General features: G+C 43.1%; 1 protein-coding gene and 1 long non-coding RNA gene across 2 annotated transcripts in view; one reads left to right on the forward strand and one right to left on the reverse strand.

The window, feature by feature from the left end:
• pcloa (piccolo presynaptic cytomatrix protein a) overlaps nucleotides 1–26,853 on the forward strand; it is a 63,188-nt gene that overhangs the window by 18,338 nt on the left and 17,997 nt on the right. Inside the window, exons 4-16 of the mRNA XM_037121218.1 lie at nucleotides 2,671–2,886; nucleotides 5,826–9,930; nucleotides 10,265–11,802; nucleotides 12,923–14,993; nucleotides 16,753–16,800; nucleotides 17,430–17,512; nucleotides 17,774–17,849; nucleotides 19,342–19,467; nucleotides 22,951–23,059; nucleotides 23,466–23,530; nucleotides 24,274–24,452; nucleotides 24,791–24,841; nucleotides 24,985–25,115. Coding sequence (XP_036977113.1) covers nucleotides 2,671–2,886; nucleotides 5,826–9,930; nucleotides 10,265–11,802; nucleotides 12,923–14,993; nucleotides 16,753–16,800; nucleotides 17,430–17,512; nucleotides 17,774–17,849; nucleotides 19,342–19,467; nucleotides 22,951–23,059; nucleotides 23,466–23,530; nucleotides 24,274–24,452; nucleotides 24,791–24,841; nucleotides 24,985–25,115 — 8,798 coding nt within the window. The remainder of the gene's footprint in view (nucleotides 1–2,670; nucleotides 2,887–5,825; nucleotides 9,931–10,264; nucleotides 11,803–12,922; nucleotides 14,994–16,752; nucleotides 16,801–17,429; nucleotides 17,513–17,773; nucleotides 17,850–19,341; nucleotides 19,468–22,950; nucleotides 23,060–23,465; nucleotides 23,531–24,273; nucleotides 24,453–24,790; nucleotides 24,842–24,984; nucleotides 25,116–26,853) is intronic.
• LOC119032258 lies at nucleotides 2,521–19,446 on the reverse strand. Its single transcript, XR_005078823.1, has 3 exons — nucleotides 19,316–19,446; nucleotides 17,335–17,471; nucleotides 2,521–2,551 (listed from the first exon to the last, which is right to left on the reverse strand). It is a non-coding gene; the product is annotated as an uncharacterized LOC119032258 (long non-coding RNA).

A 26,853-nucleotide genomic window follows, 5' to 3' on the forward strand; every position in this document is an offset into this window, starting at 1 on the left:
CAAATGAATTCCCCTTTTTCGTAGATACACATATCATGCATCAGGAGCACTTCTTTTAAGCTGTCAGATACAAAAAGCACCGTAAACTCCTTGTGTTGTTTTTCCGAGCCCAAGTGCCTTGCTGTGTCTGTCAGAAATACAACTTTTTTGCATGGCATTACACAGAAAATCCTCACATTTTAATTGCTGTGAGCATTTACTATCTATAGACAGATGACATTACAGCTCCCCAGAAGTGAAGCCATCCATCTACATTTTTCCTGTAAACTGATCCAGCCTACATGAGAAAGTTAACACTGTGTACAAACATATGAAATGTGTTGGTTCCTTTATTAAGCTTTAAATCGAGGCCAGGATAACACTTAATGACTTCTCGGCCTTTCAGGGTGACTGTTATAACACGTGTCAGCAGGACATACATTGGATGTGGCCACTTGGCAGTAGTGAGTTAGATTAATGTGTCTGTTTTCACTGGGAGGTTATTCCATTCTTTAGATTCTGCACAGACCGACTGTTTTTGTTTGGCATTTAAAGCTTTAAGTGTGCCTGTTGTGGTGCACTGATAACATCGGCGATGACTGGCTCTGAAGAGGCTGAGGCTGACCGACTGTCTTATCGTATCGACGGACATCTCCCTGGCTCTCAGTGCCTGCTCTCTTTGGTTTAACTGATGGAGCTGTCAAGCTGGAGGAACTCCCATCTCCAGTCCTTCCAGCAGCGATGGACTGGTCATGGTGATAGCAGCTGCTTGTTCCGGCGCATGCATACACATGCAAATGCACCTCCATCTGTACTGTGTCCATCATCGTGTCTGAGGTTTTACCGGATATCTGTCTGGGAATGTCACTGACGTCAGCAAACCTTGGTGATGGATGGAGCTCTGGCATGTCTGTATGTTGTTGTTTTGTTTCTTAGCCCCCTTACGTGTGTCTGTTTCCGTCCCTTCTCCCTGATATGGAGATCATCGCTTTTGTTTCCATTTCTTCCATCTTGTGAGTGGCAGCTTCACACACTATAAAATATTTGCCCTGTCAAAACAATTTCTCTGCCTTTTTAAAACTGGGTGCATGCCACTGAGATGTGTATGCAGGAGTGTCATCCTCTCCCTACTGTTTAAGCACGGAGTGAAAAAGGACGGCTCATGCCTTATTTAACCCTACTTTGGTGCTGCGACACTCCCTGTGCTCTTCTTCCATCCTCCCCCTGCCTGCCTTCTTTCTTTGTGTCTCTCTGTGCTTGGAGAGCAGTGACTTGTCTGTCTGCTGCATGGCTTAATATTCAGGCTGCGATCGTCTCTGAAGCCCGAATTTAGCATAAACCCTCCTGTTAAACCAGGTGAAGGCATTCACAAGAGGGGTGTCACAGAGGAGTGTTGGAGCACTCGGTGCAGCGTGAAACAAGGTGTTTACCTCAGAGTGGAGGAATGGTCGGAAAGTTGCTGACTATCACGTCATCTGAGACTCACTGTGGTTCTTTTGTGTGTGTGTGTGTGTGTGTGTTAGGTAGATGAGTGTTTAAGTGAGATCTGGTCTGGTGTACACTAATTGGATAAGTGTGTGTATGCATTTGCACCATTTATAGCTGCAGTTTTCTGAAATCCCAACATGTGGATTGTCTATCATCCCTTTAAATTTCTAGCTAAAGCAAAGCCATACTGGATACTAAGTCCAATAATATCTGCAGCTCTTGAATCATAACCCCCTGCAGACCTTTTGGCCTAGCCGTGTTCCTCTGAGTCCTGTGTTTTAAGTGGGTACCTGGAAATATATAACATTAAAAAAAATGGCATGACAGGACAGATTAAGCAGAGCTCTAAGATGTCAGGTTAGAACAGCTGTTCCAGCACTGTGTTAGTTTCTTGTCCCACTGCAAGTAGCAACACTGTTAAGATTCCCAGGTGATTTCAACAAGCGTATTATAGTCATTTGTTGTACTTTGCACTGAACACATTCTTTAAATTAGCCTGTGCCAGGCTTCAGCATTTGAATTGAGGTGTAACTGGAACTAAATAAGATGTTTGGGGAGCACAGAGTCTCGGGAAAAACAGTTGCCATTCACTGAGTCCACACAGCCGAAAGTGCTTGTTTTTTTTCAGTCTGGAATGTTTGTCAAGGGTTGAAAAACAGTTAAGTAGGTGTGTCATGTTTTAAAGCATGCATATACATATGAACACCAGGTTATACAATCAAAAAACCACACGGAAGTGTTCAAACACAGTCTCTCTGTTAAGTCTGCTCCATGAAATGTCTGCACAGGCCACCCAAGCCTATCTGACATGCCCTGGTAAACCCCTGTCCCATTACCATGCATTATACATGGGCCTATTTCTTAAGTCTCATAAATGCAAAAGCTTCCCCTGAAATAGAAGAAGATACAGTGGCGCCCTTGTCACAGTGACGTATTAACTACGTACAAGCATGTCTTCTTCGCATAAGTGGGTCAAAATCAAGAGACTGTTGTAGCAAGAAAGATGGCAGGGTCCGCCACATATAAACAAAGTCAAACAGTATGAAATTGTGTTGTCCTTCAAGGTCATTTTGTTTATTCAGTCCTGAAAACAGAGAAGGTTTGTTTATTCAGTTTGTTAGGGGAAAAAAAGACACGACTGACATAAAGTTGAAGACTTTGAAGAATTCATATTAATTATTTGTTCTTATCTTTGTCTTACAGAAAGAATGGCTTTGCCTCAACTGTCAGACCCAAAGAGCCATGTCAGGCCAGCTGGGAGACATGCCTCCACCAGCCATGGCTTCCCCGAAGAAGCAACCACCCTCTCCTGCTCCTGTTCCTGCTCCTGCTCCCTCCTCCACCCCTGCCCCCACTGCTGTAGATAGCAAACCTGTAGTAGAAGCAGCAGACCCAACCCCAGCAGCACCTGATGCCAAGGTAGTGCCCGAAACCATTCCTGAACCTGATCACAATGCCCCTCTCTCTGTTAGTGCCCCTCCTCCTGATTGCACCGCACAGGAAACACCACAGCCAGAGGAACAGAAAGAACAGTTAGTGGCTGAAGCAGTGTCTGAGCCTGTAATACATCCTGAACAAGAAGCTCAAATTTCAGAGAGTGTAGCGGAGAGTATTCCAGCAGTTGATCAACAGCAGAATAGCTCTGAGAAAATAGCAGAGGGCCATCCTGTACATGAGGCCGAGCCATCTGATGCTGATCAACAAACACAGAGTTCACCTGTCAGTGAAATCCCAGCAGTTGAGCAACAAGAGAGTAGCCCTGAAAAAGCAGCAGAGGATCATCCTAACTCTGAGGCACAGCCATCTAATGTTGAGCAACAAGCACAGAGTTCAGCTGTCAGTGAACAACAGAATAGCTCTCAAAAAGCGACAGAGGACCTTTCTCTCCCCGTGGAAAGTGAGACACAAAATCTATTGACTAATACAGGTTTAGACAATACAGCACTCCCTGCTGAGGCAGAAACAGAGCCAAATCCTCAGATTATTCAGAATGAGGCTGCAGCTCCCCCGACAGATAATGAGAAAGTGGAGCCCACTCGAGAAAAGCCTCCAGAAGTGACAACAGATCCGATTGAGCCAAAGCCTGACGTGATAGCAGAAGCAGCATCGCAGGAAGTTCCTCCTCAGCCTGAGCCAGTTTCCACAGCTACAAATGTAAAAGAGGAGAAAATAGCAGAGGTTGAACAAAGTGAGAAACCTCAGATAGATGAATCAGAAACTACTGTGACAGGTCAGACTCCATCAGATACAGTAGACACCACTGTTAATGTTGAGCAAACGGAGACAGCTACAAAACTAGAGGCCGAGAGTGTGGCACCTGATGTCAAGAGTGAAGTTAATGCGGAAATAAAGGTAGATCCAGAGCCAAACATAGAGACATCGGTATCCAAGGAAGGTGCACCTCCTCCTCCAGCTGAGGCTGTAGAAAGTGTAACACCCGCTGAAGACGCTGAGGTCCCTAAAACTAAGGAGACCCAGCAAGAATTAAAACCAGAGCCAGCTAAATGTGTAGAATCTGAAAGTTCTCCAGAGGTGTCAGAGAACAAACATCCTGTCTCGGCTTCAGTGGAGGAAAGTCAAGTTAATAAAGAGGAAAACAACCCTGTAGAAAAAGAGGAGGAGACTGTTCCAATTGGCCCTGAGGATAAGTCACCTCCTGTTGCTCCAGTTGAAGGAGAAACCAAATCTCTGGAGAAAGCTAAAGAGGAGAGCGCTGTTGAGAATAAAGTAGTTGAAAAAGTTTCCATTGAAGAGGAAACGGCTAAGGAGAAAATACCAGAGAGGACTGGTTTGGAACCATCAGTTGAGATGAAAACAATACAGGACACTGCTGAAGAAAAAAAAGTTGAGAAGGAAGCTGTTGAAAAAGGAACTATTGAGGAGAGGGCTATTGAGGAGGCAGGCACTGAGAATAAATTATCTAATAGCAAAGGCTTTGAAGAGGGAGAAGTTCAGAATAATGCAGCTGCAGAGACATCTATTGAGGAAAAAGCTGACGAAGGGAAAGCTTTAGAAGGAGAGGCAACCGAACAGAAAACAGTTGAGAAGGCTAATGACCAGAAACCTCTGGAGGAGGAGGTTATTAAGGCAGAATTGAGTCCTGCACCCTCCTCTGCTGAAACAGAGAGTATTTGTCCGGTAATTGACAAAAAAGAATCAGAAACAACAACAACAGAGTTACCTCCGACTGTTGCTGAGGAAATCCCAAAAGATGAGACACATAAAGAGATAGAACCAGCAGCAAAGCAGGAGCCCTCACCTGCTGAGGAAAGCCTTGTTAAAACAGTAACATTGTCAGAGAAGACAAAGGAGACAGAAAAGTCAGTGGTTGAAGCAGAGAGTGAAGCCAAGCAAGAAGAAAAGCAGACACCTATAGATACAATGTTAAAGGCAGATGATAAATCCGAGAATGCAGTGGTTACATCTGAAGAAAAGGTCAGTGTCACAGAGTCAATGCCAAGTGTAGCGAAGGAGTCAGATATCACTAGTGAGGCGCCAGTCGCCAGTGAAGACATTGAGGAGAAACTCATTAAGGATGAGACTGAAGCTGGTTCGAAAAAATCAAACATTGCTGCTGAAGATCAACGTGAACTAGAGAGAGAGACGTCCGCTGTAACAGGCAGTGATGGGGAACAGCTTGAGAAAGTCCCAGAGCACAATGTGGTAATCAAAGAGGAGGAAGAAAAAGTTGTAAAAAATGAGGTTGAGTCACAACCTGTTGCTGGCAACATCCAGGAGCCTATTTCAGTATCAGAGCCGAGCACAGTCTGTGACAAAGATAGTGCTGCACAGTTTGATGTAGAAAATAACTCAATATCAAAGAAGGAAGAAGTGTCAGAGACAGCTTTTGAAAATGGAGGTGTGTCTGTATCAGTAGTTGCTGTCCCTGCAGCAGAACCTGAAATCCCAGTGTCTGTAGTTAGTGAGCAGGACAAAGGCCCAAAGGAGGAGAACACAAACGTGAAGGAGACAAAGGAAGCTAAAGCTGAACCTCTGGGAAAGCCCAGTGATGAAGATACAGTTGCTGAGGTGACCATAGTATTTAGCACAAGTGGTGGTAGATTATGTTATTATCTTTGTAGGTTTATTTCTGCTATTTTCAAAAAAGAGATTTAGAAATAAATGTAGGCATATGGAGGCTAATGGAAAAAGCCAAACTACATATTCTTCCATATTTAAGAATGTTCTCATGATACACTATATGTTTTACTTTTTTGTTTTCACATGATCATTAGCTTTTCATTTCATGTATGAAAAATACTAATAGATTTTTTTTTATCGATTTGTATTTGCTAAACAATTTGTATTCACAGTTTTTTACAGCAAGAACTTAATTGTGTCTTATTCTAATCCAACAGGTGAAAAAGGTAGAGACCTTGAAAGAGCCTGGAGACAAAGAAGTGGCTGCCAAGGATGGCAGTCCCACCAGCCCATCAGACCTAGCAAAGTTGGAAAGCACTGTTCTTCCCATTCTTGAGGCCCAGGCTAGCACGCAACCAAAGGATGAGGAGAAACTAACAGACACTCTAAAGACCAGACGTAAATTAGAGGTGCTACCTCTCTCACCGGACTCACCTAGCTCAGAGGAGGACAGAGAACTTTCTGAGAAGAACGCCAAAGGTACCACAAAGAAAAAGCTCCTTGTGCCCATGGATGTCAGAGCAGATTCCCTCGATGATAGCAGTGAAAGCTTTGGAAAAGAGAGCCCAATGTCGGGGGATGATGAAGATTTTATCAGAAAACAGATCATGGAAATGAGTGAGAACGAGGATGCTTCCCCGTCCGATGAGGAAAATGTAATTCGGCGAAAGATCAGGGAGGATGAGAAGAAAAAAATGGAACAGAAGAAAACAGAGTCTGTAGAGAGGAGCACATCTGGTAAAGCTAGGAGGCTTACTAAGAAAAGCACTATAAGTCCAGATGATGAAGGAGAAAAGCAACTCAGAGACTCATTGGATAAACCTGATCTAGACAAAGAGGAAGGATCAGAAGCAAAAGAAGAGGAACGTCAAACTGGTACTGCAGTTCGTAAATTCCAAACTATGGAGCTGAATGCAACCAGCAGCCCTATGCGTATACCTAATGATGATGGAGAGCCTGAAATGGAAAGCCTTACTGACTCCCCAGATGATCGGTCAAGAGGTGAGGGGTCATCCAGTCTACATGCATCCAGCTTCACTCCTGGGACATCCCCAACATCCCTGTCATCACTGGATGAAGACAGTGACAGCAGTAGTCCCGGACATATCCGTTCTGGTGAGGGTAAACAACACAGGAAAGCCAAACACAGACAACCTGGTCAAATGCTGCCAACTATTGAAGACTCTTCTGAAGAAGAAGAGTTACGGGAAGAAGAGGAGCTCCTCAGGGAGCAAGAAAAACAGAAGGGCTCAGGAAAAAAATCCAAGAAAGACAAAGATGAAATTCGAGCCCAGAGGAGGCGAGACAATACAAAGACACCACCAAGCAACCTGTCACCCATTGAAGATGCCTCACCAACTGAGGAACTCAGGCAAGAAGCTGAAATGGAGGAGATTAGACGATCGTCCTGCTCTGATTTCTCCCCTAGTATTGATTCAGATCCTGAAGGGTTTGAAATACATGCTGCAAAGATTGCAGCGGTTCAGAAAACATATCAACTGCCTACATCGGTATCTCTTCACTCCCCAACAGATGATCAAAATAGTGATAAAAAACAGAGAAGAACTCTCAAATCCGCTGATGAGGCTTATGAGGAAATAATGCTGAGGGCTACATCTCCAACAGTTGACAAAGGTGAGATTCAACCTGGAAAAGAGTCCCTGTATGGAGGCATGCTCATTGAAGACTATGCCTATGCATCTCTTATTGACAATTCAACAGGGGATTTGGGGGAGCCAGAGAAGATTGCTGTTCCTGCTCAGCCGAAAACGCTGAGATCACCAGATGAAGTCTATGAAGACATGATAAAAAAGAGGAAAGAATTCATGAAGCTGGAGCAGGAATATCAAAATATGCAGCCAAAAAAAGAAAACACTAACCCAGAAATTGTCTTAGAACCTGCTGAGAACATTGTCTCCAAAAGCAGTACAGTTACATATGGCAAAGATGGGAAGCCTTTGTTGGATGCTGAAACTGCCTATGAGGAGCTAATGAAAAGAGTGCTGACTCCTGGAACAAGTCCAACTCAGCTGGAGCCAAATGTGGAAGCCACTGCATCTAGAAGGGCACTCCACCCCATCCCAGACTTAAGGGTGACACAGTGCTCTTCAGGAGAACTGTCTTCTGATGACGAGACAATGAGTAAAAAGGGAGAGGAGAGAACTGCAGTATCAGATACGATACCATCTACAGAAACTGATGCTGGGACAGTCTGTTCTGAGTATCCCACCTCATCCATATCAGATCAGCAACCTCACACCACAGTAACAGCATCACAGGCTGATGTTGTGGACTTATCTAGTGCACTCCCAAGAACATCAGCCCATGCGATTGCTAATGTATCACCCTTGCCCACAGTTCCCCAGTACACACCAAGCATTCCTAGCGTAGTGTCAACTGCCCCACCTGTGCCCCCCAAGCCAAGTGTCCCACGTAGAGCTAATTCTCAGGAAATAGAAGAAGTACCTGTTGCACCACCACTGCCTCCTCCGACTCCACCAAAACCTACTGTTTTTCCCAGGAAACCTCCAGTCCCACTTCCCCCTCAGGCTTCAGCCACTCCAATCAAACCAGAGACTGCAGCCCAAGGAGCACCTACAAGACCAGCAGTTACACCAATGTACAAACCTCATGCCCCCCCTCCTGTTCCCCCAAAGCCATCCATTCCTGCTGGGATTGGGGACAGCAGACCAGGACATGGTGTGAAACCACCAATCGCACCAAAACCTGGCTCACAGCCTTCCTCACCTGCCCATGCCCCACACCCACCAAGACCGTCTGTACTTCCCACTGGTCCTGCTGACATAGCCCTGAATCTGAGCCCTTCTTCTGAGAGCAAGCCATTTCAACCCTCACCAAAGTCTCCTTCTTCTCCAAGATATGCCAGCAATCTTCGTGACACATATGTGGTCATCACACTGCCGTCTCAGCCTAGCTCTCCAGTAGACAGTGTCTCAACTCAAGCTCCCTCTAGCCCTGGCCCAGCATCACCTTTGCGCCAAGCTCAGCCACAAGCTCAGCCCCAAGCTCAGCCCCAAAGTTACTACCAACCACAGCCTCAAACTCAGCCATATCTACAGCAGCATCCACAAACAACCCCTCCCCAAACAACCAGGGTGCCTCTGGCATTCACTCGTGTCACAGAATCCATTGAAAGTCAAGAGATTTGTGGCCCAGAAAAACACGTGTCTAGTTCTTGTCACATAATTGAAGCCATATCCGCATCAGCACAGCCTGTGGTTATGCCTAATCTCATCTCTCAACTGGTCACTACAGAAGTTCAAAGGACCATGGTTTCTGTTGTTCATGAAAGGACACCACCGCCAGTGCCAGCTCCAAGGGCAAATGGTGTCCCAATCTCGATGGAGAAACCTAAGCCCCAATTGCCAGCACAGAATGGACAGGCCCTTCAAGCATCTGAGGTGGTAGATCTTAGGACTATGAAAGTGGATGCAGGATCAGACCTGAATGGTGTGGACCTGTCTGCTGGCCCAGACCCAAGACGACAGTCCTTTGCAACTGATGTCAGTCGTCAGAACAGTGCAGTTCAGTCATCTGTGGTCAACCTCAGTGCTGAATCATCCACTGTATCTATAGTGACTGATAGCATCACCATTGTGACCTGTTCTGCCACAATACAGCAATGTGACAATGCTGATATCGCTCAAGTTTCTTCAGTCCCCCTTCAGCTAACAAAAAATAAATCATTTGAGCCTCTTTCTCAAATTATATATCGCCCTATTGATTCTCAGCCTTCCACTAATATTGGTACAGAGATCCCTATTAACCTGTCTGTTGGATCAGGCACAGGTGGAGGAACTTTCCAGACTGCCCCTGTCACTATTGCACCTGCTTCTATTTCAAGTGTGGCCAATGGATTAACTACAGGTACACCAACAGTGGCAGGAGCTGTTGACCTTACCACAACAAAACCATTCAATACTGTGGTATCAGTCGATGCTGCTTCTGCAGAAGTAGCCACAGCTGTGATCAAAGATGATGATGGCAAACCAGTGGATCTGACAGCAGGAAAAAGAGCTGTATGCTGTGATGTTGTATACAAGCTCCCATTTGCAGGAAGCTGCACGACTCAGCAACCTACCACACCCCTGCCTGAAGACCGTTTTGGTTATCGTGATGACCATTACCAGTATGACCGATCACCTTATGGAATGAGAGGTTTTGGTGGAATAAAACCCTCAATGTCAGACACTAACCTAGCAGAAGCTGGCCTGTTCTTTTACAAGAGTAAGAACAGCTATAATTTCAGTGGTACCACAGATGGTGCGGTAGATCTTACCTCTGCAAAGATTTCTGATGCAGGTCAGTGGAGTGACATTGCAGACCTGTCGCTTAAATGTCACTTTGAACTGCCTCCACTCATTCATGGCTAACGTGGCATTTTTGGATTGTTTTTGCTTTTTTGTTTTTGTTTGTTTGCATGGATAATTCATTTTTCTTAATTTTTTGTTCATTCTTTGTAATATTTTTGCATGTGCCTGCATGCTCTTACTGTACATCTTGTTTATGCTTGTTGCAAATCTCAACATTTTTTCTTTTTCCACCTTTTTTCATAATTTGGATATGGCATGGCTTGCTTCCATATTGAATAAGTCTGAATTATTTGGACTCAACTGATATTTTTGACTTTTGACAGGTGAAGCTGTTGACTACTCCAAGAAAGGGGCTTACGCAGGAATGACAATTCCACCCTATTCCCAAGCCAGAGTCACAACTGCTGTTGGTACACTCTTTGGTACAAGCAGCGTTTTGAGATCATCAAATGGGGTGGTATATTCTTCTGTTGCAGCACCAATACCATCTACATATGCCATTACTACCCAACCCGGGTCCATCTTTAGTACAACATACAACACCCTGTCAGGTATGCATACCAGCGACACCATGCCTTCCCTGTCCAACCTTCAGAACTTACCACTCACACGGTCGCACAGTTTCCTGTCAACTATCTCCACTGATGCAACAGAAGAGCAAGGCGATGCCCCACTCAATCTGGAGATCTCTAGAGGCAGTACTACAGCTGCCCAAGCCCCCAGAGCTACAGCTTCTTTATCCCTTGACACCTACACCGATGCATCCCTGGAAGCCATAGCTGCTTCACTAGAGGCTCTGTCTTCACCCATGGTTCCTGGGGATGGCCAGTATCAGGCAGAACGTGAGCGGCTAGAGATGGAGAAACTCAAGCAACAACGCCTGGCAGAGGAATTAGAGTGGGAGCGCCAGGAGATTCAGCGGTTCCGTGAGCATGAACAGCTCCTGGTCCAGAAAGAACTGGAGGAGCTGCAGTCCATGAAGCAGCAAATCTTGAACCAACAGGAAGAGGAAAGACAGGCTCACCTTATGATGCAGAAAGAAACTTATGCCCAGCAACAGCAGCAGCTTGAGCAGATTCAGAGACTGCAAGAGCAACTGCGCCTTCAACTGGAAGAGCAAAAGCTTCGTCAGATGTACCCAGGTGGGGACATACCAGGGCATGGAGTGCAGGAGGCAATTGTCTTGGGACCTGATGGCACAGTGTTGTCCCGAAAGATAACGGATAGTGGGTGCCAGACAGATGAAGAGGATGAGGCAGTCAGCAAAGCCTACACAGCAGGGAGAAAAAAGAGAAGTGCTAAAAAGAGTGTTGACAGTTGTGTGCAGACTGATGATGAGGATCAAGATGAATGGGAGGCTCAGACGAGAAGCCGACAAAGCCGGCCACGCACTGCCAGAGGTGATAGGAGTGGGCAGTCAGAGATGTCTCTTCAAGCCCACACTGAGATTTCTATACAAACAGATACAGATGGGAACATTAGAATGGACACCAGGATGGAGCTGTCTGATTCTGAAAGGACATCACCAAAGAAAAGACCTACCCCCTTAGAGATAGGCCAGTCTCCTAACCTCAAAGTTGATTCCTCTACACTTCATGCTCCTAAATCTCCCAAAGTGCTCTATTCCCCCATATCCCCCTGTATATCCCCAAGCAAATCCCTTGAGTTTGTGTCCTATGAGAAATCACTGGGTGATACAAGCCCACAAAAGCTAAGAGGAAGCGAGGACCCATTAAAAGCCTCTCCAGGAAGTCCCAGAGGGCCAAAAGCCATGCAGAGATCCATGTCTGACCCTAAGCCCATGAGTCCAACAGGAGAGGATAAGGCAACATCTGGCACCCAGTATGGGGATAGCTATACTGTGAGTACTATGAATTATATCAGTATAAGACAGAACATGCTGGCTAACAAAAAAACAAAAGGTTGGTTTATTTCAACTCTAAGAAGATAAAGACAATATTTGTATTTAAACTGTAATTTTGGTCTGTAATAAGAAAGATGTGTTAGGAGAGGTATTTCCAACATCAGCTCATTTCTTGATAAAGTGGGCGCAACTTCAATGATGGTGGTTTTTCTAAGCTTTGGTTCATTTTGGCATTTACGTTTAGACCATTCTCATTCAGCTTGTCATATAAGTTTTACAGATAGAGCCCATTCTCTGAACTTCATGTTATACAATGCTGCTGTGTCTGGCCTGTAAACTGCTGTGACCTTGTCCCAAGGGATGTGGCCATATCTGCATTATTACTATAGAGACATTAACAAAGTTAATTGAAATCTAAATTCTACAGTGCTTGTATCACTATGTGTATTTCAACAATAATACTGTATTGTGTTTTATGAAAACATTCAAAGTAATGACCGAAGTTCTGATATAATTTTGATCTGTGGACATACATAGTAAAATACACACACACGTGAAAATGAATTTAACATAGTGTGATGGGTTATGCATTCTCACTTAGGCCTCTTGTATTGCTCCTCTTGGCCCTCATGGGGTCTGGAAGTCAGTTTTCTGCTTGGGCAATTCACTCTTGAGAATCTCATACATTCGTAAAAGGATGGAAAATAAGCTGAGCTTGCATGAAAATATTGAGCTGTCAGAGATCCGTAGAGGCTCAATGTGAATAAATTATTTCTTTTGAAACTACACTTAGGGGTCTACAATTTAGTGAGTCAAATGTATGGGCAAGAAAGCATGCACAAAAGGTGATCAATACACCCTGTTTTCCAATAACCTTTAATACACTCAAAATGGAAAATCACTATTTTATATTAACACTATACAGAGACTAGAATTAAGTCCCTTTCTGCCTTTTAACTACATAATTAAAATCATGTAAAATTTAGCAGTTATCTCATTGTTATCTGAATGGTCTTTCACAAAAAGTCAAAACCAGCAGACTCATTTTTGGTGATTAAGGAAAGTGTTGTAATTCCTGTATATCTAATCAGTAGTTTTTGTCTCAATTTTTATACAGGGCAAAGGCTCAGGTGGCACACCAACAGGCACTCAGAAGAAAGTGAAGAGGACTCTCCCCAATCCACCATCAGAGGATGAGTCGACAACCACTGGCCAAACAGCATACAGCACTGGTTCTGCACGCCGAAGAATGTGCCGCAATTCCAACATGGCACGTGCCAAGATCCTACAAGATATTGATCGAGAGCTAGATCTTGTGGAACGGGAGTCCTCCAAACTCCGCAAAAGACAAGCAGAGTTAGATGAGGAAGAGAAAGAGATTGATGCCAAACTAAGGTATTTGGAGATGGGCATTAATCGGCGAAAAGATGTGCTATTGAAGGAGAGAGAAAAGAGGGAAAGGGCCTACTTGCAGAGCGTTGCTGAGGACAGGGACTACATGTCAGACAGTGAGGTTAGTAACATCCGAGAGACTAGAGGTGGGCGTGGAGATGGCGAGGATGAGGAGATTGAAGGTCATGGTCTCGAGCGTCCTAGGACAGCTCCACAGTCAGAACTGGATGACTTTGTCCCACCGCAAACCAAGCATGATTATGGAAAATACTCATACCAGTACCCTCAAAGCCAATACCAGCAGTCACTGTACCAGACTCCTCAGGCCTACCAGTCTCATTCTCTCTATTCCTCAGTCCCTTCGCTGACTAGCTCCCAGCAGCAGAGTTACCACCAGATGCTTCTGTTGCAACAAAAAGCAGCCAGACAAGCAGCCCTTCTCTCAGAGTTAGATGCAACTAAATATGATGTCATTAGCCGCCAACCTGATCCCACATCATCAGCTTATCTGGGAGTAAAGTATGACAAATATGGCAACCACCTTGACCTCAGAGCCTTGGAGGTGGGAAGTCTAGCACGTAGCCCCATGTCAACTGTCTCTGATTCCTATTACACAGATGTAGATCACCATACACCTCGGAGTTACATGTTGCTGGAAGATGCTGCAGAACTGGCTAAAAGCTCCACAGGTCTGTCTTCATCTTATAGTTTGGCTGAAAGAGAGCTGGCCAAGGCAGAGAAGCTGCTGCGCAGGAGTGCTGCCGATCTGGGGTCTACTGACTATCTGGGATCTACCTCTAGACTCCATACGTATGGAAAAACCCCTGATGAAGAGGATGCAATGGAGGAACCGTATGAGCTTAAACTCCTGAAGCAGCAGCTGAAGCAAGAATTTAGGAGAAGTACTGGTGGGACAGAAAACCTAGAACAGTTGACAGGTCTCTCCTCCCAGCACTACTACACTCCCAGCTCTGGTGTCTCTAGTTACTCCCAAAGACACTATCCAAAGACAGATAAGTACAGTATCAGTCGTCTTACTCTAGAGAAGCAGGCAGCTAAAAATCTCCCAGCATCCATGTTGTACCAAAAACACAAAACTCCTTTGTTAGATCCGAAGATCTCCTCTAAGTATCCCTCTATTACAGACACCAGAGGTTTGGAGACAGACTACACCAGCTATCTTGGTTCTACTAGTGCATCTACAAGGACCAGCCGGCTCTCACAGGACGAGATTACCTTTGGCCTTCGTAAGAATATTGCAGAGCAGCAAAAATATCTGGGGTCCACCTTGGGTGCCAACTTGGCTGGGTCTCTGAACTTGGGCCAGAGCTTAGGTTTGGACTCTGCCTATCCAAGTGGTAGTCGCTCAAGACCCTCATCCAGGCCCACATCATGCTATGGTCTGGACTTGTCTATCAAAAGGGATCCTTCCAGCTCTTCACTGAGGCTTAAAGGAGACGGTGAAGCATCTGGAGATGTACCAAGCTACCAAACACCCTCTGGTCGCACCAAACCAACAAGCCTTCCCATCGTGCAAAGCGGACGTGGCCGAATACCCATAGTGGCCCAGAACTCGGAGGAAGAAAGCCCCCTGAGTCCTGTGGGGCAGCCTATGGGCATGGCCCGGGCATCAGCAGGACCTCTGCCACCCATCTCTGCTGATTCAAGGGACCAGTTTGGTTCCTGTCTGTCCTTGCAAGACTCCCAGCAACAGCAACATATCAGGGAAGAACCAACCAGGGGTAGGGGTTATGTGCTGATGGATGACCTTCAGGGCACCATGTCAGATAGTGAAGGTAAAAAACAGACTTGTCACATGGTCACTCTTCTACTTCTTAATGTTTCATCCTTAAGAACGTCTGTTTTTGGTTTGTCTTGCTTGCAATTATTACTATTGTGTACTAGTTTTTGTGTATTCACTGAAAGTCTGCATGTGTCTGTTTTTTATGTTTTCATTTCTAACCTAATCTTGGGTGAATGTAACTTATTTTTGTGTTCTGGTGTCAGTTCTTTTGGTTGATCAGTTAATATCTGGTATGCATGCATGCCTTTGTAAATCTTTCTGACATCTTATAGGGTTTGATTGAATGTATCTTTATGCATGCACCGTGTTTCTGTCTGTACTCTAGATATTATGTCACATTTTCCCATATTAGTTCACTGCATGTCACAGTACTGTGTAAATGTCTGTTACAGCTACATTGTGTGAGAGGTTTCCCTCCTCAACTAGATATTGCACACTTATTTAGAGCATGCTGTCAAAATTTTCACTCCTCAAGTATTCCTGCTTGTTAATCATACAAGGTTTGAGCCACAATAACATAATAATCCTTCAAAATTTAGGTGAGATTCAGAAAACTTTTTTCTTCCCACAAATGATAGACTGAAAAGTGCCTCCCCCACTTGCAAAATTTGCATAATTGGTACCAAATTCTGTCGGTTCAACCAGTTCTTATGCAGTTCTTATGCTCTTCAAAATGACATTGTAATATAATAACATTGCTGATAGGACAAAGAGTATATTTTTGGAGTCCCCAACAGTTGATGTATATTGAGGATAGTGGGTAATATTGGTGTATTTCATGAGTATATTTTAGTGTATAATATATTTAAGGTTTAAAGCTTTATACTAAACTAAAGGTGATGTCATCATGTTACCAAATTATACTGACATCCCTAGAAAGACTTAGCTGTTACAGTAGGGCAACCTTGATTGTATTTTTTTGAATTGCATGATCTTTGGTTGCAACACTTGAATGTATGTAATAAATACAACACTTTAACTTGCATGTCTTGTCATGAATACTTGCTTGTATTGTGATGCATCAGTGACTTTATGTTGCATGGACATTTAGTTCTATTAACCTTTCTTTTACTGCATTTCCTAAAAGTATTGCCGCCTCACTTTTGTGAAAATGAACACACTCTGTTAGTACAGCCCTTGTTTCCTGATATTTAATCATAAAACTTGAGGACTCAGCAATGCACAACCGACCTGATTATTTTAATTAACAAATGCTGAAAGCATATCATAGTCTGAGCTTTCATCTTTAAGATGACCCCATTGTTATCAAGTATTCTGAACAGTGTCTTATTCCAACAGGGAATACATAGAATTTTTTAAGCAAGAACATAAAATACATTTTAGTTAACTGCAGCATCTGCTTTTATAACCCTTGGATTATGCTTGGCAAAAGCCATAAACGGTATATTGTATCGCGGTGTGTATATATAAGCAATATACTGGTAATGCCTACTCTTCCAGCTGTGACTAAAACCATTTAATCACTGTTATTCATGTGTTCTGTGGAGTGCTTTAAAAGCAGCAACGACCTGGAAAGTTTCCAGGCTGAGGATTTGTTCATGAGAAGGGGATGCAAAATGTTACAGTTTTAGTAGTTCTGGTTCTCAAAGAGGAACCATTGTTTAACTTTCTGGTTTAAATATTTAAAGTTTCTAGCTCTAAGTTGTCTTGAATGTGGCATAACTCCTTGTTAATAAATTCATATTGGATCCCTTCATTTTGCAATGTAAACACATTTGCCTTGATTTCAGCGCTAAGTGATTCCCTGATGGCTTTGAACAGAGACGATGCAACCAATGGTAGAGTATTAGTTCGGTTTTCTAGTCTTCCATTAGCTAACATATTAACCTGCACACCATATATAGCATCAATAGATATTAAAATGTTGGGGAGGTTTTAGGACACTATTAAAATTGCAAATAAATGCCAATTTAATTTTTGCAATTCCTGGAAGAAATTCTCAATGACTTTACATTGCAAAATTCATACGATGTTACATAACATACATGTTTCAGATATTCCATACAATTGATGTTAGACATAATGCAATGATATGTACATGCCCAACATTTACATTCATAGAAAATTACAATGCAATATTGGTTTATATTATGCTAATATACATCATGTACTAATACTGCTTTTATTTCACCCTTAAACTGCATTTTCTGTCTTATAATACTTAAGAGAAATGTTGTTTGGCATCCTTTCTCCTTTTCACATGCAAGTTAAATAGTTTTGTTTTTCTTTTCTTTTTAAGCCTAATCACACATTATTATTGACTTCTCATGAATATAATTTGGCTTATGATATGTTAGCACCTTTATACTTACCTCAACTGAAGAAATCAATTCATGTGGTAGGTTCAAAAAAAGGTCCAGGTTCTCAGATTGGTTCTGATTGGTGCTGCTTGTTTTTATCCCCGAAGCCTACCACCTTAGACGAGAGGAGACCGACTGGTTTGACAAACCTAGGGACGGACGGTCAGAGAACGGACAAGAGAAGAGACAGGTGAAACGGGGACAAACACACCAACTTACTGAACACCGACACTGTTGGCAAATCCCCACTGTGTAACAAGTCCAAGCTGTAATGAAATGCATGCACCCACACTGTTATTGCCTGGATAATTATATGTGGTATGTTCGCTCACATGGTAATGAAAGGCACTTAAATGCCACATATATGTCCATGTGGCAAAGAATCCATACTTAACTGTTTACCATTTACCCTGTGCATACATGACATCTCACCATTGTGTGTGGGCCACAGGGAAAAGGCCCGTACTACCCCTTCCCTCACCTCAGGGTCAAACTGCAGAGGGATCCCAAAGACCGCAGTGTCTCAGGTAAAGTAATACTGCATTTCATTCAATAACAACAGCAGCATGCTAAACCGAAAGACGATGCTAAGACTAGGAATAACATGCATTCAGTGAGGCATGTGCACCAAGCTAATGTGTTATTGACTGTAATGCATGCATCAGAATTTATTGACCCCGTTGCTTACTGACTGAATCAAATATTCACTGCTCCCAGCACTGTTTTCCTCTGATTGAATATGAGTGATTGTAAAATAGATTCAAAATTACTAAAACAATTAAAATAAAAAAATAAGGACAAGTGAAATGCACATATTGATACGTGCCATAACGTCTCATTAGGTTTACAGAGCATGACAAGTGTGCTTCATGAATTCTATTTACTTGATATTCATGGCAGATCTCAAGAAAACTGGCGAGTCACTTCCCGTGCCATTACGTTCCATCACACCATTCCTCCAGGCTCAAAGCAGGCAGACATTTCATTTCCTGGCTTCCCTTTTGATTTGGCTCGTCTCCACGCTCATCAGTCATTGCCATGCTCAAAATGGCGTATCCCTCACACTCTGGATTATCTTATGCAATTAACAAATGGCCCACAAAGGAAGCGTTTTGTTTATGAGGGCCTGGTGCTGAACTGAGTCATTTTAACTATATTACAGTGTTTAATTCTGTTAAATGAGGGAGCTTCTGGTTCTGCATAGAGGGAGGACTTTGTATGCGTGACCTTTGGAGGGAAAGATAACAGATCCATATGTGGTTTGTAGATAGTTGGCAGAGATGCTGGCTGGTATGCCATCCACAAAAGGTAGAGTGAAGAGCGGTAACAACAGCATTACTGAAACTTAAAGCTTTTACACTGGCTATCAAAGTCAGTGAAATGGAGGTTGTCGGTACTCTTTGTTATTCCTGTTTAAGCTAAGTAGCTGCCAAACAACAGAAAAAAATAAAAACTTTATTTACAGTACATGTTCAGGGATTAAATCTATTTTGTTCCGGTATGTCTACTGCTAATATTTAAGTAATATGTACAATTATACATATATCTATAATTTCATACATATAAACAAGTTATTTAAATGACTTAAGTGAAACTGAGATGACAACACTTTAACCCTGCTAAGCTAACATTATTTACCTTTAGAAGGTTACATTAACTGTTCATTTGATTAAGCCACTACCTCATTTAAATACTTAGATAATTAAATAAATAAATACTTGAATAATTTCTGAATAAACTAAGAATATAGTTAAGACATGTTGAAGGTGGTCAAACACCTTTCAGTAAATAGTTGTTGGTTAAGCTAAGGCTATAGCTAACACTGGTACGGTATCTAGCTAGCTAGCTTGATAAATCCCCCATACTTAACTGTCTTTTTGGCCGTCTCTCTGTCACAATCTTAAATACTATCATCACAAATTAAACATTACAATGCCAAAATGATTTTCAGAAGCTAAAATTGACTTCAAATTCCTTTGAAACTGCCACTCACCAGTGTTTGTTGTTGGTCCTAACCAGGAAATGGTCTGGGTATCCGTGTGGTCGGAGGGAAAGAGGTGCCCGGCTCTAATGGAGACATTGGGGCCTACGTTGCCAAAGTCCTGCCTGGTGGAGCTGCCGAACAAACAGGAAAGATTTTAGAAGGTAAGCTCTTTTCCCAAATTAAACCCACCTTTTCTTGCAGTTTGTTTGTTTGTGGGTGAAAAGAGAATAAAGTAAAAAGCACATTGAAGATGATGAGCTGCCAGCAGCCTGTTAGCTTAGCTTAGAATTTGGTGTAAACAGGGTGAAGCTAGCATGGCTGTGACCAGAGGCTAAACCGCTTTGAGTAACATGTCATATCTCATTTGTTTAATTCATACAAGTCTAAAAACATCACACTGTGGTTGTACAAGGGGCCATGACCCTGATGATTTCCTGACAGAGATGTTAACATGTGCTACTGGGTGGGTTTTTCTGCCTTTGGATGAAACAAAGATAGCCATCTCCTCAATTTCCAGGCTTTGTGCTAAGCTAAGCTAACTGGCTGCTTGCTGCACTTGCATATTTGTCGAAGTTTGAGTATTTACTTGCATCTTGTTATATCAGCTCATCGACTCAACAGTTGGTCTATATACTTTTTAGTATTACATGATCAGGACTGTCACAGGGAGAACGGGGGAGGAGATTTGCCTGCAGGAACAGAGTTGGCAGAATATTCATAAAACACCCACATATGGATCACCAGGCCTGGTGTTACCTGCCTTCACAACTTGTTAACCACTATTAAATGTCAGAGGCGGGTCAAGTAGGGTGATGATCCACGCAGCAGTCTGTCAGATCACATCAACATCGCTTTAGCAGTATGAAGGATGCACCCCTCGAGTCTGATTTAGATTCTATTTCTGTAAAACTAGTAACAAATAATGTCACCCTCGCTGTCAACAATGAGTATTGGCAGTTTATCGCAAGTGAAGTTTTAGTTCTAAAAAAAAAAACAAAAAAAAAACCATAGAGGTGAAGCAGTTCATATACAGCAGGATGAAACAGCTACAGCACAGATGCTACAGTGAGCTCGAGTCACCATTGCGCACTGATATATGACCTGTGATTTCACCGTTACACACCTCTCGCTGACGCCGCCCCAGGATGAATTGCCGTGTGCGGTAGATTAACAGGAACACATTTCATGAGGTGCTATTGATTTCACATGTGGGAATCTGGGAGCAGTTAACCCTCTCACCCCCTGAGTCCATCTGTCTCCTCATAGTCCCCTTTAATCTCTGTGTTGAGCCACGTTGAGGGTGTCTGACAATCGCTAAAGCCATGGGCTGGGCCTTTTTGAAGCTGTCACACTGGTGATCTATGGATGGCGAGATAGGGAGAGAAAAATACTGCCCGGTTTGGATTTGCGTACTGTGCTATCCATCTGTCTGTGCTCTGTGGATGCGTGTGTGTGTATGTGTGTGTGGGCAATCATTTCCGTACTTTCTGTTCTTGTTTGTGTCTCCCTCCAACATTGCTGTCTCCTCTGTGTTTCTCCTCTCTAAACTTCTCATTGAGGGCCTTCTTAAGAGAGTGCCAGTGGAAACTGCTTCATTAAAATTATACAAATAAAACAAACACAGATGGGAACAATAGTGGGGAAATTGGTGCTTATTGTGGCTCACAGAATTTGTCTTGAGTTAAAAAAAAATGTTGTCTTTACAACAAAGCAAGAGCTGATATACCCCCAACGTTCCTTGCAACAAAATAAATGCTCATTTGATTTGCAAAGCTGGGGAAATATAAACATGGATCTTGTAAAAAACAAAGCTAAGTGTCTACAGCCATGTTAGCAAATCTGTGAAACAGTAATTAGGCATAAAAGTGCTCCTAGCTAAATGCTAACATTGTGTAATATTCACCATGTTGCCTTCCCAGTTTAGCGTGTTAGCATGCAAACAATAACTGTTAGCACCAATGACAAAGATGGTGTTAAATGATCAATCTTGGGAGAATAATGCAAATGGAATACCCTGAAGATCCCATATAATGCTAATTTTGGGTGTCTGCTTGAAATGTTTACTTGAAATTCACCCACTGTTTAAGTGCCTGTCTCTTTAAGGCCCAGTCTGCTGTTATTGGTCGGCTCTCACAGGCCTGAGCAGGTGTCATTTGCCATGTTTGTCATCAGCTCTAGCAGTTTTTTGCAACCATATCCACTTGGCGGCCATTTTCCTCTGACATTACATTCAGGGTGGGAACCAGAAATGTCGTGCTGGTGTGATCCAGGTCGCAAGCTGTATAAAAAGGTCGGAAATCTGACAAATCAATTCCCTGCTCCCTGATTGATCAGCAACTGAAAAGACAACGGGTAGTAACAAATCTGGAAGGACATCAGGCCGTAGTTGTGACATCACAAACTTCCGGACGTCCTGACGGCTCATTTGATGGCACAGTTTCTGAATATGGGCTGTATATTGGAAAAGTCAAAGAGTTGAGGATTCAGTTAGCTGTGTAATTGACTGAGCACTATCTTAGATTCTTTTTTTAACATGTCCACTTGTATTCCATCACGCTCTTTGTTACGTGTAACCCCTCTGCTACCCATTACTGTAATCATACCCTGTCTCAGCCATCATTGTCCAGCTCCTGCTGTGCACGTCGAATGCATTATTCCTCTATGAACAGAACAGAACAAAGTCTGTTGATGATTGCCTCGGTACAAGAGTCAAGATACATCTGCGGTGTTGTTAGCCACGAGGACAACTCATCCCATAACCCTGTCATCAGCGCTGAGCAGAATGGCTGCAAAGTACTTTGGTTCCGCCAGTGGGAACGCGGCGTCTCGCCCTCCACAGTTGCAAATACGGGGAAACATTGTCAGATTCAACAGCTGCAGCGGCTTAGTGTCATGGCGTTTGTGTACGAATGCATGCTTGTTTCTCTGATCTTTGAAATTCAACTCTCAACCTGTGACTGTGCTCACACATGCAGCTCGAGAGTATCGTCGCAAACACAAGACCCTCCTGATGAGCTGTTTCAATCCGTGTAAGTCCTGCCATGAGGCGGGGTGTGTGTCGGAGGTTGCAGTGGGTTTGCTGTGATATTGTGTGGATTTATATGATTTATCACTGCTCACTCAGTTTCTTCCTTCTATGAGACATTTGTCATTGCTTACTAGATTTTGTGTTCTTTCCAGGCCATTGTGCATCATGTTTGAAATCCTAGTTTTATAGCTGAAACTAAAATAAGGGGCTGTGTTCACGTTTATTTTTAACCCAGTTCTGTGCGTGAGTGCTCTGCAAGCGGCTTTGTCGCACAGATGCTGTTTGGGCTGTCACCAGCAGTTATTCTCTCCAGTTCTGGCCTGCAGTCTGACGCACACGTCGTCTGAGTGCAAGAATCAAAGATTGTTTTATTTCAAACGATCGCTCTGCGCGACCCTGAACTGATCCCTCGTTCGGGTCAATGTGGTTGTTGTTTCAGAACGAATTGATCCCTTTAAAAAGCGTCTCACTTCAAGGCTTTGATTTGCCTTTTTTTTTTGGGTTTGAGTTGAAAACGTTTGTACTGGATATTGGAAAAGAAATCGAATCAACAGACACGCCACTGACACTTAATTTGTTTTTTTGTTTGCGTGTTCAAATTTGTGGCTGTCTGCAGGAATGCAAGTCCTGGAGTGGAATGGTGTTCTTCTGACGGGGAAAACCTACGAAGAGGTTCAGGGGCTCGTCGGACAGCCGTGTAATGAGGCGGAAGTGTGCGTCAGACTGTGAGTATAACCTCTGTGACTCTGTGTTCTATTGTTAGCATGCCATCCTTAGTTTTTAATTTAAGTCATCGTGCTTCAATCATAACTCTCCATCGCCATCCTAATCAAATCATTGCTCTTCTTACATTTCCTGCCTCTTCATCTACCAAATGTCCACCTCTATTCTTTTTTTCTTTTTTCCCATTATTGCCGTGATTCTGAAAAGCTCAATTTCCTCCCGAAGCACTCATTAAATCCTAGGAGACACACCCCTTTAAATAGAACCTGCATTTTATTATTAATAAATTGAGAGTAATAAGTCATATTTTTGTTATATCTGCATTGTCCTATCATTCATTTTCTCTTTTCTGCTTGAGTTTTAATAATAAGAGTTATATGACACATTATTCTTTCGTCGGCCTTTCAGGGATCTCAACATGCTGGCTGAGTCTGAAGGATCCGACCACCTGGATTTCCAGGAGCACAGCAAAAGTGAGCTGCAGTATTTGTATAGCTCCAACACCAATGTTAAGTGCTGCTTCTCACTTTGTCCGCACCCCCGCCTCTGCCTTCTCTGTATTCTCAAATTAAGTTGTGTTCTCCCTTGACCAGCATTTCTCTCTCAGCCTGCATTACACTGGGAATATCACATTGTTCTCAGAAAAGCTACCACACTGTCAAACCTTTCTGTCAGATTACTGTTTTCTGTTCCCTTGTTCCTTTTTAATGGAATGACGCGTAGAAGCAAAAGAATCAGACTTCTCAAGGTCCAGGGTGGTTTTATTCGTCATCATACAACACGGGGGATTGCATAACAAAATGTAAATTTTGTAACGCCTCCGTGCTGTGCAAATATAGAACGTTTCACACGTATGAAAAAATCTTGATGTTGAATCAAAACAAACCCAGAATATGAGGTGGTAACAGTGTTTCTGGTGTTTCCACCAGTTTATTTCCAGCCAGGAGAGACTGTACAGTTTTTTGGGCCCTCCCCTATTTACACATTTTGTTATTTGGTAAACACACAAAATAACCAATTTACCAGATGATTATCATTACATGTTTTACTTTAATTAGGTAGATCTTAGCTTACCTACTAATATTCAATGTTAATATGCAATTATGTTTAAAAAATGAATGACTATATAGAAACATGAACACAGAGTTCGCCTCCCCTCTTTGTCTTCACGCATGACTACATGTGGGTCCCTTTGTATAATAATGTACGTGTCCAGGTGACAGACCTCCCAGGTCTCCGGGCGTTGACCCCAAGCAGCTGGCGGCTGAGCTGCAAAAGGTGTCCCAGCAGCAGGGTCCCTCCTCCACCTCCTCCTTGCCTGCCACCACCTCAGCGACCTCCAGCCCTGGTCAGCCAGGATCGCCCTCCGTCAGCAAGAAACGCCACAGCAGCAAGGCGAGTTCACAGAGTGTTGATCGTCACGTTCAGCTTAGGAACAGATTTGAGTTTTGTCTCCCACTTTGAATATAAAAATGTGTAAAAACCCTCTACATTTTGAAGCTTTTTCTTTCATTATAAATAAAACATGTACCCTTTGTAAGTCATCTGAGATGAATACTAAAACAGATGCATCAATTTCCAGAGTTTAACTCATAGTTTAGCCTCGGGGTCTGCATGAGCACAGTGCAGTACAGTACATACTGTACAGTGTGAACACCCACCTCCAAACTCAACGTATCCACCTACATATTGTTGCCAGCAGTAACTAAGCAAGTTGCTTTTATTTCTCACAGACTGCAGAGGGAACAAAGATCCAGTCCCACCCCATCTCCGGAGAAATACAGGTCTGTGAAACTAAATAGTAGGACGACGAGATGTAAGAGTATAGAAAAATACATATCAAGTTCTGAAAACTGTTAATTTTTGCATCGTCTCTCTGCCCAAATGCATTTGAATCCATTGTAATTCCGTGTGCTTCTTTTTGCAGCTTCAAATTCACTACGACAAGCAGCTCGGCAACTTGATCGTTCATGTCCTGCAGGCCAGAAACCTTGTCCCGCGTGACAACAATGGCTACTCTGACCCATTTGTTAAAGTTTATCTTCTACCAGGGAGAGGGTGAGTCAAGGATGTGGAAACTGCAAGCACACGTTAAATAGCTCAGAACAGGAACAGTGTAGGACAGACAGTGAACAGAAGAAGAAAAATGATGTTAGAATTCACTGTTGTTATGCTTTTCTGTCTTTTTTAGCCACTTTTAGAAGAAAACTACCTGCCGAGATATTCCCAGACTATGAAGGCAGCCACTTTGTCAAGCTCAAACCTAATTTCCATTCATTTTAAAATCGATTTACAATTGATTTTGGCTTACCATGACATCTCTCAATGTGCAGCACATGACCTTTCTTTGGTATCAGTTCCATAGCACCCGTACACTGCACATCAGGGCCGGCAGATGTTTTTAAAATGTTGCTTCGTGTGATATGGGCTCCCAGTTACGGGACTCATCATCAGCTCCTTATCGCGGCTGGATGACACGAGAATTATGTAAATGATATGAAGTAGCTAGTGTTCTTGTGTTGATGGGTGTTCTTCTGTAGGTGTGAGTGCAGTCAAAATCAATAGCTCTCATATTTACGCGAAATACGATCCACACTCCCTCATAAGTCCAGGGCTCTCTGTCTCACTGTGATTGTGCTGTAATGTAATTGACTCTCCCACCTTCTCCGCTGTTCGAGGTCCATGGAGAGAGTGTTGAAGCCTTCCTGGGATTGTTTCAGATAAAAGCAATAATATATGGCTCTTGAAGTTTGAAATGTGCAGGTGCAAACACTATTGTGGGTTTGAGACAGGGTTAGGGGTTAATCCAAAAAGAATAGGAAGAGTGGCGCCCCGACCGAATGTGGTTATGGAAACACGCACACTTAAGCGCATGTGCGCAAATACTTGTGTATATGCTACATGTGTGTATACATGGACACGCTTGCAGCTATCAGAGGCTTTTCAGTGGCATCACAGATCTCCTGGCAACCACATGGAGCTCCCGCAGTGAAACAGGTGGTTATGAATGATAGTTTAAATCTAGATTCACCAGGAAAAATGGGAGAAATAGTTGCATTTTGGGGAAAGTCATTGCATTTCACTTTATATTAAGCTGACGATTATGCCTCTCCAGGCTGCACATAACATACTGTAAGCTGAAGTGGACATTGCAGAGAAGGTGATTGGCAAGCTGCACAACTTTGCAATGTACTTGGCAGTGCTGTGCATGGAAAGGCTCAACATACTCCTGCAGATATCTCACACCAGCTGCAGCGAGAGCTTGAGTTGCTCCCGTCTGGCAGTCGATTCGGGGTCCCAAGGGCCAGCCGGAACATATGTAAGAAGTCTTTTATTCCCCACTGAACACAGAATGAATGCATCAGGAAACACCTGCTACATATAAGATCTGTTCTCTGGTTTATTTATACGACCCATTTGCTGCTACCTGCCCATTTGCACTATTGTATGGCATATATCTGGATGTTTTTAATGGTATGTTGTACATATGTGCAGTATATGTACTTTTATTTTACTTGTGGAGAAGCCACTGAGGTGAACAATACAGTTAAAGTTGTTAAATTAAATAGAATTTTTAACAGAATGTGAAGAAAGAACAGTTTTGGGATTGTGTTAGATATCTATGTACTTGCATGTTAACCAGCTAGCGACTTGCTGTCAAGTACTGTTTTGGACCCCAAGATACGATAGTCTGACAGTTTAGTTTAGCACTGACTAATAGCTGCATAGCTAACTGAGCTAAAAAGCTAATGGCAGCTAGATGAGGTCACAGCCCAAGCACCAACAACTCGGACTT

This window comes from Acanthopagrus latus, chromosome 14 (genome assembly GCF_904848185.1).
Source record: "Acanthopagrus latus isolate v.2019 chromosome 14, fAcaLat1.1, whole genome shotgun sequence".
In the NCBI taxonomy this organism is placed as follows: domain Eukaryota; kingdom Metazoa; phylum Chordata; class Actinopteri; order Spariformes; family Sparidae; genus Acanthopagrus; species Acanthopagrus latus.